General features: G+C 39.0%; 3 protein-coding genes across 3 annotated transcripts; 2 read left to right on the top strand and 1 right to left on the bottom strand.

The window, feature by feature from the left end:
* The first annotated feature begins 2,501 nt into the window (after positions 1-2,501).
* Positions 2,502-3,981, top strand: LOC121771885 (transcription repressor KAN1-like). Its single transcript, XM_042168783.1, has 5 exons — positions 2,502-2,850; positions 3,007-3,083; positions 3,163-3,202; positions 3,313-3,421; positions 3,524-3,981. Exons 1-5 carry the CDS (start codon positions 2,640-2,642, stop codon positions 3,831-3,833), a joined length of 747 nt encoding a protein of 248 aa, XP_042024717.1. The 5' UTR covers positions 2,502-2,639; the 3' UTR covers positions 3,834-3,981.
* An 8,092-nt stretch (positions 3,982-12,073) lies between these two features.
* On the top strand, positions 12,074-14,588 carry LOC121785260 (ammonium transporter 2-like). Its single transcript, XM_042183652.1, has 5 exons — positions 12,074-12,580; positions 12,677-13,022; positions 13,176-13,461; positions 13,810-13,913; positions 14,005-14,588. The coding sequence occupies exons 1-5, from the start codon at positions 12,291-12,293 to the stop codon at positions 14,434-14,436; spliced, it is 1,458 nt and encodes a 485-aa protein (XP_042039586.1). The 5' UTR covers positions 12,074-12,290; the 3' UTR covers positions 14,437-14,588.
* LOC121785271 (class E vacuolar protein-sorting machinery protein HSE1-like) lies at positions 14,559-17,452 on the bottom strand. The gene is made up of 4 exons (XM_042183662.1): positions 17,137-17,452; positions 16,030-16,283; positions 15,768-15,914; positions 14,559-15,430 (listed from the first exon to the last, which is right to left on the bottom strand). Exons 1-4 carry the CDS (start codon positions 17,288-17,290, stop codon positions 14,717-14,719), a joined length of 1,269 nt encoding a protein of 422 aa, XP_042039596.1. The 5' UTR covers positions 17,291-17,452; the 3' UTR covers positions 14,559-14,716.
* Positions 17,453-18,130: the final 678 nt, after the last annotated feature.

Raw genomic sequence — 18,130 nt, 5'->3', positions numbered from 1 at the left:
TGATCAATTGCATAAATTGCTAAAAGGAATGGGACTGAAAACCACATCTTAAAAGATGATTATAGTGGTAACCCAACCATACGATTGGAGATCCCATGGGCTTGGTTCAATGGGAAAACGAAGCTATATGAATTTAGTTGTAACACTCGGAAGATTTTTTATCTTCGCCCATTCTTTAGAAATCATTGAGTATTGTAACCTGCTTGTGGTAAGAGGCTAAGTTTTGACTTTTAATGATTCCTAGAAACCTCGAGGAGGTGGGTATTGCATGATACCTGGAAAAGAATCACCTATGTAAGTGAAGAAGTGTGGGCCGCTTCAACATGTGAATCACTTATGAATCCAAAGTGGTGTTCTATGGCCAGTAAAGGACACAAACGTGAGAACTGATGAGTTTGTAAATAATATTGTGTCAATATTATTGTCTCGGTATACACCAAGGAGGAATGGTTCAAGGCATCACGTCCACCAGGCCGTCGGTATGCCCGATAGTGTTGACTATGGAAAGTTCAAAGCCCCAAGCTACTATTCCAAATGCAATATTGTTTCTCGAGAATTGAGCATAGAGTCTGCATGCATGCATTTGTGTCTGGTGTTGGTTTGATCTTGCAGCGCTCTAACCAATGTGGGGGATTATTAGAAACATGTGGAAAATGTGGGAAACCTTTGATGTGACCAAGACCTATGGCCTTTCATCTTAGGTAACCCCCAAATGCATAATGAGGTACCTTAATGTCGAGACCTCTCGTGTGGTCACTCATATCCTATAAATAGGTGTGAGTTTGAGAGATGAAGGACACACCACAACAAGCATTCTCTCTTCTCTAGCTCTCTACATCCTAGTTCACATATATGAGCATTGTCTAGCTCGATTCTCGGAACTCAATCAAGTTCGCCGGTGCTTAGCGGGTTTGAGGTGCTTCTACACGCTAGGAGGAAGTCGTTTTATCTTTGGGGGCAATACGCCATTCCGTGAGCACTAGCCGGGGCGTAATTTGTCTTGCGGAAAGAGGGTTTTCCTCGACTAGACTTATAAATTTGGTTTGCTTTATTTCCGTTGTAATTTTCATTCCTCTTTTTTGTTGCAAGTTTTCTTTCGATTGTATTAGTTAGAGTACCGTCTGTACACGGCTTGGGAATTTCTTCCCTTTATTTCTAACAAATAGATCACAGAATATGGCTCAGCCACCCGCCGACAGTTCAGATCTATTCAACCAGAAACTAGATCCAAGGGAGCACCGTCGAATCCGACCAGAGATTCACCTATCATTGTCGATATCAACACCACACAACTCTTTCGCACCAGATCTAGAACCATATAACACAATCTCACACCTGGTCTCTCAAGCACTAAACCCTAGGTTTCACAAACACACCAGCAACCGAAGTAGTTACCTTCGCCAGCTACACCACCGGTCAATCACATAGAGAAACAGTGATAGACTCAAGAGAAACCACTGGAGAAGTTATAGGAGAAGAAGAGAGAAATGAGAGAGAAGAGAGAAGTCACTGAATCTAGTGAGTAAAGAGAGAGAAGTGTATAGAATGAATATACAAACCGTCATACTCCTCACACATAACAAACACAGCTGCCAATCCAACGGTGCAGGTTCAAGATCCAAGTGAAGGCACGACGTGGCAGCCATCAGACGGTGGAGAGCAAAGGTCGTCGGGCTAACAGGCTCAGCAACTTGGGCTTAGCCCAATAATTCGGCATTAGGCCATAATTAATTCATAGCCCAGATAAATGTCCACCAATAATATTCAACATAAGCAATCCGGAAAAAGGACTAAAAATAAACTAAAATAAAAACACGCACTTAAATCTTGATTATAGTTTTTGAAGTAAAAGAATCTCTCTTGGTATTGAAGGGATTCCATTTCATAAACTGTGCAACATTTGGATGGTCCAAAAAAACTGGGCTAGTTCGAGTAACAAAGAGACAAGAACATATAGATTTCAAAAGTTTAACTTTAAATGCATTTGGACTTCGATTTCTGAGCTTAATTTGCCCTTATCTAAATCAAAACAAAACATTTCTGAATAAATTTTGGAGTCTGTGAAAACTGCGAATTTGAAGGTATAATTTCCACATATATATTATTAAGAACAACCATGAGCCAGTGTCTTGTTAGGGGCACATGCTGCATGAGAGGGTTCGATTTTTGTTTTAGTATAAATTGAAAATATTTGATTTTATATGTCGCATGCACAATATACCTATAAAGTATAAACAATGAATTTTTATCCACCTAAATATTTTATGATATATCTCCACAAAAGTTTACGGTGTAACAGTCAAGAACGACTATTATAAACATGTAAATGGAAGAATTTTTTTTGACCTTTTTGGCAAGTGGGACATTGTGATCTGGATTCACATGAGTGCTAGTCACAATTATAAATTTATAATTGTCAAAACTTGATTAATATATGCAATATATGCATATATAATATTACTAAGCCAAATGATTTCCATTAAATTATGAGAGAGAGAATACTTCATCTCCCTCTTAGGGTTTCCTTCTATGTAGAAACATACACAAAAAAATTTCAACTCTAAGAGACCTACAACTTTTCACTCTTGAGGTTCTAGGGTTTGTTTAATGATCATCCCATTTTCCTTTGCAATTTCACTATGGAAGGAAGTGGTGTAACAGAATGTTCTAGAACAAGCCCTTCTTCTGAGGAACACGCCGACGAAGAGGAGGTGGAGACTCATGGAGAGACGGAGAAGAAGCCGCCGATGATTAGGCCTTACAACCGATCAAAGACTCCACGGCTGCGCTGGACTCCCGATCTTCATCGCCACTTTGTTCAAGCTGTTGAAAGACTTGGAGAACTAGAGAGTGAGATTCAGATTTTTTTTTCTTGCAAGAATTATAATTTTTTGAATATTTTTGTCTTTTTGGAAGAAATTAAAGCTTTTGATAAGGGGATTTGAGTTTTTTCAGACTTTATTTCTGCCTTATAAAATAATTAAATTAAAAAGGTTGTATTTGCAGGAGCCACACCAAAATTAGTACTTCAATTGATGAATATGAGAGGGCTAAATATTGCTCATGTCAAGAGCCATTTACAGGTTAGACAAAGATCAATATCAATCATATAATTATTTACTCTTTTATAAATTGGAGTTTTGTTTTCTGGTGGTTTCACAGATGTACAGAAGCAAGCAGATTGATGAGCACGATTATCAAGGTCGAGATATTAATAATTCCAACAATAAAAGAAATTAACTATAAATTTATAGGGTTTCAAATATGGTGATCAATTTTTATTTTTTTAAAGTATTATTTTCTCCATTACAGGGATGTCTGATAATGGCTTCTTTATAAGAGCAATGGAACACCAGAATATGTTCAATCTAAGACAGCTCCCACTTCTTCCTACCTTTCACCAAAGACATTCCCACTTTAGGTACTATTAATTGCTATATTGTTTCAAATCCAAATCTTTATAACTTGGATTGTTCATTTTGAACATCCTATGTATAAATCTATCTACTTTTTTGGGATGCAGCCAAAACCACAGGTCACCAATTAATCAAGATTTTCGCCCTAGGCGAAAAGAAGCCGATATGATGAAAAATGAATTTGGGTTATTGCATAAGCAAAACTATAGCAATTATGATGATCATGTTTATTTAATGGCATCTTCAAAAGGAGAGAGTGGTGGGATCAAAAGGAAGGCCTCAATGGTGGAGCTAGATTTGAGTCTATCCCTTGGCCAAGAATCAAGAATTGATGTGAAGAAAAATAGTGTTTCATCTGTGTTGATTTATAAGAAGATGAATGCAAGAGGAGAGAGTACTCTTGATCTGACTCTATGAATTGGATTTTGGCAATTCTAAGTGAGATTTTGAGGTACTTATTTCTATGTATTCACAATGTAATTTGTCATTGTCATGTATCACACTAAGATAAGGCAAATAAGAGTTTTTTGTGGCTTCATTAATTTGGATGGCCTTTGTTGTACTCTTCATTTTATGGGATGCTGAAAAGATATAGATATGTCGTTAGCTTAATCGTGTTATGATTCATTTCAATAGTATGTATGTCACATTTATTTACTGCGACACCGACAAAATGCGCTTGGTTAGCTAAATGTATATTTCTATATTTTGGAAAACATGCATACCCTACGTTCCTGCCCCTTGCTCTGCACCTTTTGTGTTTATATATTTTAGTATCATTCATTTCTTATACTTGGAGGATCTTTGGACATTCACTACCATTACGAAAAATGAGATTTACTGACAGATTTTTCGTTGGTAAACCCCAAAAAGCAGTCAGTAATTATGATAACAAACGGATCAACAGCGTTGGTAACATGTCGGTAAAATTTATAGACAGAAAATGTCCGTCGATAAATTTGACCGACAATGGCGTTCTCCAGAAACTCTATGTCCGGTGCATGGAAATTAATGACAGAATTTTCCGTCTTGGTAAACTTCATTTTTTTTTTGTAATTACCAAGGTTATCCACCGGCGGGCCCAGTGACTATTTCTGCGTTGATTTGTAGGCAACTCAATGGACGAGACAACTGACCTAAGGATTTAAAGTTGCTCCATACCCAAAGACAATGATCGATCATCTAACCATTTGGTTAAGGATGGACGACGTGTAACACCCCGACTTTTTCTACCCTTTTTATTTGTTCTCGTAGTGACATCGTTTGTGCATCTGAAAATTTTTCGCCTTTATTTATTTGTCGAGAGAAGTATTTCACTTTTTGGGCCATACAATTATTCTTTTACTATCAATTAGGAATTTAGGAACCCGCATGTTATGAGTCCAATTTTTTTTTTAATTCTTTCTTTTTTGAGGTCAAAATTATCACTCTTCAATTTCAAATCTACAGTAGTTATCTCAAATCTCTCCAACAAATCAAATCCAATCTTTATAGATACACACACCCATAGTGATATATATTCCACCGATTCTGTAAATTAAATCATTCTCTCAAAATCTCAAAGAAAATACTAATTTTCTCTAATTCTGAAATCTCCCACGTTTCGTTTCAAGGCATAGCTTCATGTTTCACATAACACATAACACAGTATGTTCAAATTCCAATCTTTAATGATGTAGAAGTTTTGTAACCCACGAAATCCTCGAGAAACTCTGAAATCAAATGGTTTAGTTGAAAAAATGTTTGAATTAAAGATTAGAGAGGGGTAGGGGAACGTTCCTGTTGTGTTGGAGTGCGACGGCTGGATAGACGGAGAGAATTAACGGTGGTGGTGCTGAGTTTTTGCCGGCAGTGAGCAAGAAGAGAGAGAGAGAAATTGGTGTTGCCGATTTGAGTTAGGGGAGTGAGGCGTGAGGAGAAGAGAGAGAGAATATGTTTTGGTCGAAATACAGAGAGAGATGGAATGATTCATTTTTTCTTGTAGTGCATCATGTAGCAAGTTAAATCCAATTGCATAAATTGATACTCACAGTTGCAAAAGATCCAATTCGTCCCTTTATTCCATATTTTTTTTCCCTTCTTCTACTTGGACGATATATAATGACCAAATTTGGTTCCATAATTTATAGAATGCTATCAGAAATCAGATAACATGAAGAAATATGATAACTTGATAAGCTAATTAGAAACAGAAGAAAAAAGAAAGAAAGAAAAAAGAAAGAAAGAAAAAAAAAGAGAGAAGGAAAAAAGAGTTAAACAGTAGTGGTATGTAACTTAACCTGCATAAGTTACTGACTTTTTAAGATGCGAGATGGATTTAATTGGTTAAAACAATAATAACTGAAATGTGAGTAGTATTTGCAGGGAGTCTGTTAGCTCTAAAATTTGAAGTTACATTAATTACTATGGCGTGCCATGTTAATGTTATAGTGATTTTCCGAAAAACCATAATAATTTTCGAAAATAATAGTAGTAATATTTACTTTTCTGTATTATTGAAAACTTCATTTTTCGTTAGGTAGATCCAATACATCCTTGTCGTTGTTTCTGTTTTTTTGTATAATATATTCCCATATACTAGTACAAATATAATACAAATGAGCAGACAGAGAGAGAAAGAGAGTATTGAAAGATGTTGACATCTATCTTGGTAAAATATCTACTTAGCATAAGGTAATTAATTCTAAATAAACCTGAATTTAATAACCACAATAGTCAATAAATCAAATAATCAATATAGAAATGATGCAATATCTTCTCTAGATTATCTTAATCTTACCCAAAATACAGCAATAAACGGGCACATGTGCAGTTATTTTTCCATTTCCTTTTCTTCTACTTCCAGCGTTAGTTAATTTGGATACTACTTCTCGAAACAGCAAAAACCACTCTAAATCAAAAATCAAAAATAAAAAATTCAAATAATCCCGGATACTATATAGGCTGTATGTAATTGTGGCTAATGCAGATTCTTTCAGTGGTAAAAACAACAGTTCTGAATACTGTACAAATTGTGAAATACTAAGGAATATTTAGCGACAAATTAACTAAATAAACATACGCTTCTCCGGCGGCGGCGCTTCTTGCTTGGGCGAGCAGAAACGACGGCGTATGCACTGAAAGAAGAGGGCGACGACGAGAAAGGCGGCCAAAAGCGTGATTAGCACAAGCATCGTAACTTTACCACCCGCAGCAAAGTCGCTCCTTTCCTTTGCCGACAACAACGGTATTTCCGGCGACAGCAACGGCGAAAAATTCATGCTACTAAATCAACGGCGCTTTGAGCAAGAGACCTCTCCCTCACTCTCCGTCGTATTTATTGGACATTTTTAACTATGCATATCAAGTTGCACCGCATCGGTACAATGCTGTTTGTCTGTATATATGTGTGTATAATTACATTAGACCATCTACAATAGCGCCCAGCCGACCGCCCAGCCGAGCGCCGGCGCTGGGCAGTTCGCTGGGCGGTCTATTGCAGTCGCCCAGCGGACGAATGGAGAGAGAAACACCGCAGTACTGGGCGGTTTCGTGACGCTGGGCGATCCGCTCGGCGCTATTGCAGCGCCCGAATCGCCCAACGCACAGCCTAGCGCGAAATTTAAATTTTTTTTTCCGAAACACTATATATACGCGCTTTGCTCGTCATTTTCATTCGCACCACTTGTTTTAACGAGTACTCTCTCTATCTTAATTTCTGTACAAGGAGTGAATTGACACTCCTTTTTATTATTGTATTTTTTTTAAATTAATGTATTTTTTAAATTATTGTACTTTTTTAAATTTTAATAGTATTATTAAATTTTTCCCGTATATGTGTCGTAAATTAAATTTCGTATATTGTGTGATTGTTAATTATTTCATTTTGTATATATTTGTTAATAGTGATGTGGATATTATGTGGCTAGGCTATGGCTGGGATAGCTGGGCTATTTGCTTGTTTTGATGATGTGGCATGAGGATTTTTAATGCTGATGATGTGGCAGTGGCTAGGCTATGACTGGGCTATTCCTATTGTGGATGGTCTTATTGGATTTAAAGGTCCACGAAACCTATTCATACACGTGACAATATGTTAGTATAATTAAATTTAATAGAAAATGATAAATATGTCATTTCTGTAATTTTCAGGAAAAATCTAAAAATTACATTATTCAAATTCTTTCATTATAAAATTTTCTTAATTATATTCGGTTATCTTAGTTTCGCTCATTTTATTGTTAGTATTACTACTATTTTCACTTTCGAATTCTCTCATTACATAATTATAGTTTTCTCATTATATTATTCAAATTTTCTTATCATAGAATCATAATTTTCTCATCACATTATTTGAATTCAATCGTTATAGAATCAAAATAGTTTTCTCATTATATTATTTGAAGATTTACGGCCAAAATTTTCAAACATACCATGCCCCCTAAATTTGCAGACTTTCCATTAAAATGCGTGTCCTCGTTTTATCACTTACCCTAATAATGAGAATTTTATGCATTTATAATAAATATGGAATGAAGATAGAAATAGAACCGTGTTTAGTCTAGAGTCTAGAGAGGGGTTGAGTCCCTTCCAAAGCTAAAAAAGTTATTAAAATTTGTGTAACATGTTTAAATTTTTATGTAAGTTGTAGTGCAAAAGCCCCTATAATTACAATAGAATATAAAAAAATATCGTGTATTGAGTGATAAATTAGGTGAAGATAAAAAGGAATATTGGCCCATAAATATTTTGTTTGTATTTGTGTTTCGCGTTATCAGAATTAGGGACGTAAAATATTGATATCTAGCGTGTTTGTCACACCAAAAATATTCTACATTAGTGAATATATACTTAGGAAAAATGGTTTAAATTTTAATACTATACTACTAATTTTTTATAGCATGTAACTGAAACATAATTATGTGGAGTACTTAATTCTAAGTTTATTTATTTATATTACAAACTTTTTCTAGATTCAGATTTAAATATTTTAGCTGAGCTAGGCGATTTATGGGCCAGCCTATTTATATTGGGCTAGATTACAGTGTTTGCGGTAAACTAATATATGAAGTCCATTTTCATTGTAATATCTAGCAATGATTTAAAATTGATTTCTTCATCTTCAAAATTTCCTTTCAATGTTTTTGATTCTTTATAAAATTGAGACGAATTGGTTTTAAATACAATAACTTGTTTCCAAATTTAATTTATATTTCATCCCGATTCCCGACTTGATATTTTGATTAAAAGTTATTAAACTCACACATTAATACTACTATACTATTATAAATAAATAGTTCAATCAAAGTGGCTTGTTTGACTGAAATAGATGGAATTAGAGAATTACTATTAACGACAAAAGAAGCTTCATAGTTGTGTTGATGGACTTAATTTAGACAAAGAAAGAATTATGGGTGACTATTTTGATAGTATAACAATAATATAATGGTGATTTATGTTTAGAGATAGGACTATACAATCCAATGTATAGAAACCGTCATAACTCATAGTACACTGGATTGTATAGAAAACGTCATAACTCATAGTACAATAGTAATTTTCGATTTCCTATATAAAATAATACCAAGATATAATCTAGGATTGTGTTGTGATATTAATTTAGTTATATGAGGTTAATTATGACTAATTATCCCATGATTATTCATTTATGATTGAATTATCTCATAAACTAAATACACTATATATTTAATCTCGGGATACAATCTTGCAAACCAAACACTCTCTATATTGTAGTGAAAATTTAGTAGAAGTGAAAATATTGTACACTATCTTACCAATATTTTCTTTATGATTAATTTTAATACTAATACTCTGCCGCAAATCACATCATCATATCAAAAATTCAATTTTTTTTCCGGTCCATATTTATATTACAGTACCTTCTAAAAAATATCATGTACTAATTTATAACTTCTGATTTGATACGACAAGCGATAGAGGTCGTATACTTCTAGATGACATGTAACATTTGAATGAAAAAAAATGAAAAGGTTATTACAACTAATATAAGCATTTACCTTTCTTCCTCGAACATTCCATATATTTTCGTCCGACATTCTTGCCCTTTTTATTTAATATCTAGTACACATTCTTGCCCTTATCACATTAGAGCATCCACAGGCTCCCTAAGGCACGTCCTATGTCGCGCCACATGAGCAGTTTTATCCCCATATCCTCCCACCTGCAATGGGCTATGATGCATCCTACACATTTTATTTTATTTTGAATATTTAAATAACAAAAAATTAGGAAAAAACTTCATTTCATATATAAAAATAAATACATTACAATACGAATTTAAAAAATACGCAAACTCAACGACGGCGATTACGGGCCCACACTTCTTCAATCATGTCGTTCATGAGTTGCGCATGGTCTTGTTGGTTGCGCATTGAGGCCCGTCTAGCTAGAACCTCGTCGAAGCCCGACGGCAATCCTCTAGCGGGGGGCTCAGTCGCCGTGCTGGACGAGCTAGATGCACCGTCATCATCGTTCCACTCGGTGATGCTCCCACCTTCTTGCTCGACTATCATGTTGTGCATGATAATGTACACATACATGACGTCGGCGATGATTTCCTTGAACTAGAGACGAGCCGGCCCTTTCACAATTGCCCACCGTGCTTGGAGCACACCAAATGCCCGCTCGACATCCTTCCGTCTGCTGACCCTTTCACAATTGCCTCCTGCTTTTGCGCAAATAAAACCCTCTGCTCACCCATTGGGTAGCTGACCGTCTTCAGAAAAACAGGGCACCGTGGGTATATGTCATCGGCCAAGTAGTACCCCATGTGGTATCGGCGCCTGTTGACAGTGAACTCGATGGCCGGGCCGTTGCCGTTGCATTGCTCGGCGAAGAGGGTGGAGGAGTTGAGGACGTTGATGTCGTTGTTCGACCTGGCTACGCCGAAGTACGCATGCCAGATCCAGAGCCGATGGTCAGCGACGGCTTCGAGGATCAAAGTCGGGTGGCTGCCCTTGTATCCACTAGTGAATTGGTCTCTCCACGCCTTCGGACAATTCTTCCACTCCCAGTGCATACAGTCGATGCTCCCTAGCATCCCAGGAAAGTTGTGCGCAGTCTCGTGCATCTTCATCAGGCCCAGGCAATCAGCGGTAGTCGGCTTGCGCAAATATGTGTCGCCGTAGGCCTCCACAACTCCCCTACAAAATCTCTTCAAGCACTCCCGGCCTGTTGTCTCCCCGACATGGAGGTACTCGTCGAAAATATCCGCCGTGGTGCCGTAGGTCAACTGACGGAGTGCAGCCGTGCACTTTTGCAACTGTTTAAGGCTGGATCTGCCGATGCCGTCTTCCCGATACGTGAAGTATTCATCACGTGACGACAACGTCCGGACAATGCTGAGAAATAGGTAACGCAGCATTCTAACCGCCGGCGGAAAACAATCGGTCCCCACCGTGGTTGATCGGCAAAATAGTCTTCAACCAGACGTTGGTGAGCTGCCGCGTGGTCGCGTCGGACAGACGTCCGACGTCGAATAGGCCTGCGGATCTGCTCCGCCTCCGCCTCCTCGCGCTGCAGTTCGAGTAAGCATTCCGCCATGGTCTCTTCAACGGCTGCATCTAAGGCTGCTGCCAAGGTCTCCGAGTGCGAACTACCCGACTCCGAGGAGCTAGAACTAGTAGTGTCATCGTCGTGGTTCATTTTGGTATGTGAGATAGGTAGAAATATGAGAGAGGAGCGAAACGAGAGAGGCGAGATGTTCGTATGAACAAGTGAATGAGAAACGAGGTTTAAATAGAAAAAAATAAAAAACGCGTGGCATCGTCCGCGACCATCGTCCGCCGATCCCACAATGGAGCGCCCGATGACGCGGACGATGGCCTATCGTCCTCGTCCATCGTCCGCCGAGCCCACAATGGGGACGATGGTGCGGACGATAGGCCATCGTCCGCGCTTCAACCGCGGACGATGCGTCGGGCGTGGGCGTAGGGCGCGGACGATAGCGGGCACCCACAATGGAGCGGATGATGGCTCTCGCGGACGATGACACGCATCGGGCGTGCCATTGTGGATCCTCTTATAGTACGAACAAAATTCTAAGAATAATTTTTCTAAGAGTACGAACAAAATTCTAAGAATATTTTTTTAAGTTCTAATTAATGGAGAGTAGTTGTTTTCATTTACGTACATAGCGCATTATCCATTGTTTTTTACATATATACTAGTAATATTTTTTTTGTCTTTGTCGATTACTAATAATATTAATTGGTCAAGACAATAAATCATGACTAGCAGCCTCAAATCATAAGATTCCACGCGAAGCTTTTTCCAGTATTTACCACATTACAAAAAGACTTTGACTCTTACTTCCATACCAAACTTTCTGTAGAGTTGGAATAATTTTCTTAATTACGACGGATTAAGAACTTCGTGGTGTTTTTTTTCGGTTTAGGATTCTCTTTCCCAAAATAAATTGGCCTTAAAAACAGAAAGTATCATCATAGAGTTTAACTGCAATTAATTACTACTCCTACTATCTAATTTCAGATTAAGAATTGATCAATTATAACAATAAAATATCAACTGATTAACAAAGGACCCCAAATGATTTTGAAGAGTTGATGACCACCACAGTAAACTAAGTCATAAATGATTTTAATATGTATTTTAAATTAAAAACAGTAACTATCACTATAAAAATCAACAATCAATTATTAGACGCTAATCAAGATTTGTCACCTCATATTCTAATGTTGAACTTGTAATATTTTTCAAACTCCACCATTTTTCGAACTTGTTAAAATTACGACCTTCTTTTCTTCTCTCCACACATTTCCCCCTCAATAAATAATCAAAAGCAATAGAGAGATCCGATCACACAAAAAAAAACAATCCGACACGACAATAACCATGAACGAAGCCTACCAGACGCACAACGCGGCCGTGCCGGGATGGCTGAACAAAGGCGACAACGCGTGGCAGATGACGGCCGCGACGCTGGTGGGCCTCCAGTCGATGCCGGGCCTCGTGGTCCTCTACGCCAGCATCGTGAAGAAGAAGTGGGCCGTCAACTCCGCCTTCATGGCCCTCTACGCCTTCGCCGCCGTCCTAATCTGCTGGGTCGTCGTCGCCTTCCGCCTCGCCTTCGGCAAAGAGCTCCTCCCCTTCTGGGGCAGAGGCGGCCCTGCCCTCGACCAACAGTAATTAATCCTCCCACATATCTCTTAGCTCACCACTAAAAAAACGCGCATTTTTTTCCCAATTCACACGCGCCTCAATTATTTCTCACATGTCAGGTTCCTAACCGGACGCGCCGCCGTGCGTGAGAGCGAGCACAACTACGCGGACGGAAGAGTGGAGACGCCGATGAACCAGCCCCTTTTCCCGATGGCGGCGCTGGTGTACTTCCAGTTCACGTTCGCGGCAATCACGACGATCTTGCTGGCCGGATCGGTGCTGGGGCGGATGAACATCAAGGCGTGGATGGCGTTTGTGCCACTCTGGCTCGTCTTCTGCTACACCGTCGGCGCCTACAGCCTATGGGGCGGCGGATTCCTCTTCCACTGGGGCGTCATCGACTACTCCGGCGGCTACGTCATCCACCTCGCCTCCGGCATCTCCGGCTTCACCGCTGCTTATTGGGTACTCCACAAATATCTTGATATACAAATTTATTTTATCTTAAAATTAGTTGATGATAAAAGGAGTGGACCCATGAGAATGAGACTTGTAGAAATTCAGTTTTTTTACATATATATTTAGTACTCCTATTTTGTTTTATTTTTCAATATAAAGGTAGGGCCGCGACTGAAGGCGGACCGGGAGAGGTACGTGCCGAATAACATACTGCTGATGATCGCCGGAGCAGGGCTGGTGTGGATGGGTTGGTCGGGGTTCAACGGCGGCGCTCCATACGCGGCTAATATAGTGTCGTCGGTGGCGATTTTGAATACGAATATATCGGCGGCAACGAGCCTCCTAGTTTGGACATCCCTTGATGTTTTCTATTTCGGGAAACCTTCTGTCATCGGAGCTGTGCAGGGAATGATCACCGGCCTCGCCTGCATTACACCTGGTGCAGGTAATTTTTCCCACCACTCATTTGCATTTTTACATTAATATCTTAACAATGTGTGGGGTTGGGATAATTAGACTTCAATTACATTGATATTAGGGGTTAATTGTTTGAAAAATCACGGAGATTGATTAAACTCGGCACTCTTTAAATTTCGAATAATAAATCACGAAATTTTGTATGCTAAGTTAGCACACATTAAATTTAAGCCTAAGAAAATAAAAATTAAAACAGAATAAATTAGGTCAAAATCACAATAAATCCTTTTTATGTAATTCGCGTAACATGAGATAGTTAAAATTATGATAATTGGTGTGTAACGTTGAAAAGTAAGAGGAATTTTGTAATGAACAGGAGTTGTGCAATCGTGGGCGGCTATTGTTTATGGAATGCTTTCTGGTAGCATACCATGGTTTTCGATGATGATACTCCACAAAAAGTCCACTTTGCTACAAAAGGTTCGATTTTTAAATGTTTATGTCACTCAACTTTCAAAGCTACTTGGCCTCTGAGAATATTACTTTAATTAAATACCATGTGATAATACAGGTGGATGACACACTAGCTGTGTTCTACACCCATGCGGTGGCCGGAATCCTCGGCGGCCTCCTGACGGGGCTGTTTGCGCACCCAACCCTCTGCGGCATGATTTTGCCGGTGAAGGGCACCAAGGGCGCCTTCTACGGCGGCGGAGCCTTATTCGGGAAGCAATTGGTGGCGGCACTGTTTATCATCGGGTGGAACTTCGTGGCGACTACAATGATTCTTCTATTGATCCGACTAGTGATTCCACTGCGGATGCCGGAGGAACATCTCATGATCGGAGATGATGCCGTGCATGGTGAGGAAGCCTATGCCCTGTGGGGCGATGGGGAGAAATATGACTCGGCAAAACACGGCTGGCACCACCAGGGTCATCCGGAGGAGATGGCCCAAGCCGGGCACTTTAGTGGAGCCAGGGGAGTTACTATAGAGTTATGAGTGATTTTCATTCATTTTTTCTCAGCCTCCTTGTAGATATGATTTGTTTTGTACACATTAGATTTGTGTGGTACATACATATCTTGATTGTATCTATACCCTCCAACTGCATACAAGTCATATTCATAGAAAGCAATTTTTATTGTTCTAAAGAGCATCGAGGAGCTAGATCAAGAATTTTGGTACAAGGATAAAACTGTGGGGTTAATTCAAGAATGTAGCTCAAATATCACTACACCAAATGATGAATGCACATGATGTAATTAAAATACAACCATGGTTAGCCGAAGTGTTCCCAGTTCTCTGTTACCCTGGTAGAAGATGGCATGGAGAAAGGATTAGAAGGTGGCGCATTGGGCTGGGCATGATAGGGAGCAGGGGCAGCCGCAGACGGGGCAGAAGAAGGGGGTAAATATGTCATTTGAGAAGGGTCATAATATTGGGAAGGATCATAATATTGGGAAGGGCCATAATGTTGTGAAGGGTCATAATGTTGGTAAGGGTGAGGGTGAGGGTGAGGGTGAGGGTAAGGGTAATGATAAGGTGTAGCATATGGCATGGTGGAAGGGGCTGAATATTGCATTGGAGAAGGGGCGGCGTAAGGATTGCCCGAAAAGTTGTGGGATGGAAAAGTAGAAGGGGTCAAATGTGGGCCGGTGGCAAAGTTAGGAGACGCCATGTTGGAAGGCGGAGGATATGGCTCTGGGTACATTGAAGGACTTGGCATAGGGGAAGGGGGAAATGGTTGCATGACGGGAAGGGCAGAAGATGGGGTTGGGGTAGGAGAAGTTGATGGCACAACGGATGGGGCCAGAGATGCTGAAGGGGTGGGGGAAGAGGAAGTTTCCACAACAGGTGGAGCTGAAGATGATGAAGAATCAAAGGCTGTCCACTCAGTGGACGCAGTCACATTTTCTTGAGTATGGTTAGAGGAATTCAAGTTTCTTGACTTCAAGGCATCTAGAGACTCTACAATTTTCTGGACCCGACGTACCTGAAGATTAACACGTTCAAGTCAACAAAAACCTAGGGCCAAGAAATGAAAAGTATAAATTTAGTGAAAGCTACACTCTTTCTTAGGACTGTAGGAGTAAATAGGGAAGAACAACAAGAAGCAATCATTGAGCTCATAAGGTTCCCTAATTTTTCAGCAGAGAGTGATGCTAGTTATAGTCATAATTAAATCGTCGAGAGAAGAGATATGCATGTGCAGAATAACACGAGCAGGAGGTTTGTGCATTTTCATCATTTAAAATGGCCAAGATTGAAGGTTGGGAGCAATTATAACCTAACTTACTTTTTCGAAGTAAAATCTAACAAAGAAAACTGACCTCGGCCTTCCTCTGAACTCTTCCTTCTCCTTCAGCATCGATACCATCCAGTTTAAGCAACTGCCTCATGAGCATCTCAGTCAAATACGTAATCTCCTTATCATCAACCTCCTTCCCCCTGTCGATAACAGCTTGCAACGCAGAAACCTAGATTCAGACGATGAAAAGCCACTTCATACGACGGACAGACCAGAGATAGCCAAGGATTAATAAAAAGAATAAAGCAGACGAGTGAAATAGTACAGAAGTAGATCAAATCAACCTGCTGCTCAAGATTGTTGATCTCTTTCCTGGCTTCGGCAACAGCTTCCTCCCCTTTTGAAGCTACCGGGGTCTCTTGAACTTCTTCGGAGACTGGCTGCCCAGATACAGATTCCACAAGCAACACTTCAGAGTTGTCCTTCAAACCAGCTTGTTGAAGACTCTCTCCATCTTGTTTTTCTATACCTCCAAAATATAATTTGCATGTCTCGGGATTCAAATCGAGGCTTTTAGAAATGACACTTTTGAGATAACCTGAATACGGCAAAAAAAAAAATCAACCAAAACAACCTACAGTATGTACATTTAATTTTTAGAAAAACTGTATAGTCATCTCCACAAAATCAGATGATTCAACATCCCACGCCATTTCTATTTCACGACATGCAGATACTAGCAAACATCGCAATATTTCTTCCTGTAAACATGACAAAACCAAGATCAGGGGAGGTTTCATCAAGTTCAATTTTTAGAACACATCACAATCAAATTCAACTCTTCAAAACACTTAAGATCCTCAACGACAAATGGTAAGCGCACAATCACATCCAATAGTGAGAAATGCACAGACAAGATATACTAAGACAGTAAGGCTCGTTTTTACTTTCATAGCATTGGTAAGCCTGGGCATACTTCCCACTTGATCCAACGTATATTTGTAAAATGAGACTATCCTCAAAATTATTAATCCAAAGTAATAAAATCTTTTAATCCTGGTATTAAAAAACGAAACGAACAGTATATGTGACATATAGTACATGATTTCACCAAACCTAAAAATATAGCAAAAAAACAGACTTTATTCAATCAAATAAATGAGTCACGCAATGCTGCAGCTTAGAACCATTTCCACCCAAATTTCCAATAGCTGAAAAATACACTGAACTCAACAAATTCAATAATTAAAATCAAGTAAATGAATATCCGCCACATATCTGAACGATCCAAACAAAACTTCTAAATAACACAACAAAGAAAATACTAACAGCTACACCTATAAAGCAATCAAAAACGGATTCACAAACAAAATTGAAACTAAATTGTTAGGCACAGCGTAAGAACTAAACAAATCCAATCGATCACAGAGTGTAAAATAAAAATTCAGTACCAAAATTGGAGTTTGACGGCACGGCAACTTCATATTGGTTGTGCCCATGAGAGACCTTTAAGCTGGTAACAGCGGACCCATGCCCTGGGATCAAACCGAGCCCGATTACTCCACTCCTCCTGGAGTTTTCCGGGCTTGGATTCAAACTCTTCATCGGCGAAATCAGCAGAGAATTTCGCGACAAAATAGTTCCCGACTTTCTCCACCGGTTGCAAAATCTTCTATTGTAGTCGTAGACAATAAGATCCCGACCAGCGCTCTCTCCCGTTACAATCACGCAATTTCCTACGGTTCTTGCGTAAAATCGCGGTGTCCCTCTTCGATTTTCATGAAATCGACATTCCTCCCGCTTTTCAACCCAAATTAAAAGGATATTTGGGCCTAATGCTGGGCCGGAGCCCAATGATAATTTGAAGTTTAAAATTTTTAATTGCTTGGGCTGGATGAAGTGGACTTACTAGATTTTCTACACTGAAAATTATAATCATAATTCGTGTATCATCAATACTTTATAATCATAATCTAAAGCCATAATATTTTTTAAGTACTCCATCATTTTTATTTTACCCCATATTAACCTTTATTTTTTCAGAACAAACCATTGTCACATTATATATACACTGTTTTTTTCAAAAAGTTGAGTAATGGCCTATCTCGATTTTCTCACTCTCACTTTAGCAAGCTCATCTCATACCATATCTCCCTGCAATGAGAGTTCATTCCTGAGTCTATCTCAGAGCTCATCTCCTTTTTCATATCAGCACTATTTTATGATCAATGTCTAAATAATTAAATTAAGTTAAAATACTAATTCTTCGATGTATTACAGTATTGGAAACATGAATATAATGAGAAGCAAATTTTAATAAAATTACAATAAAACATCATTGCAGGCGTCGGAATTAGAAGAGGAATTGAAAGACTTTTCTAGTGAGAGAAAAATGTGAGTAGAGAATGATGAGGGTGTGTCAAGTGAATAAGATTGTGAGGTATT

This window comes from Salvia splendens, chromosome 2, assembly GCF_004379255.2.
Source record: "Salvia splendens isolate huo1 chromosome 2, SspV2, whole genome shotgun sequence".
NCBI lineage: Eukaryota > Viridiplantae > Streptophyta > Magnoliopsida > Lamiales > Lamiaceae > Salvia > Salvia splendens.
Note: the sequence above shows the minus strand (reverse complement) of the source record. Positions and strands in the feature narration are given on the sequence as shown.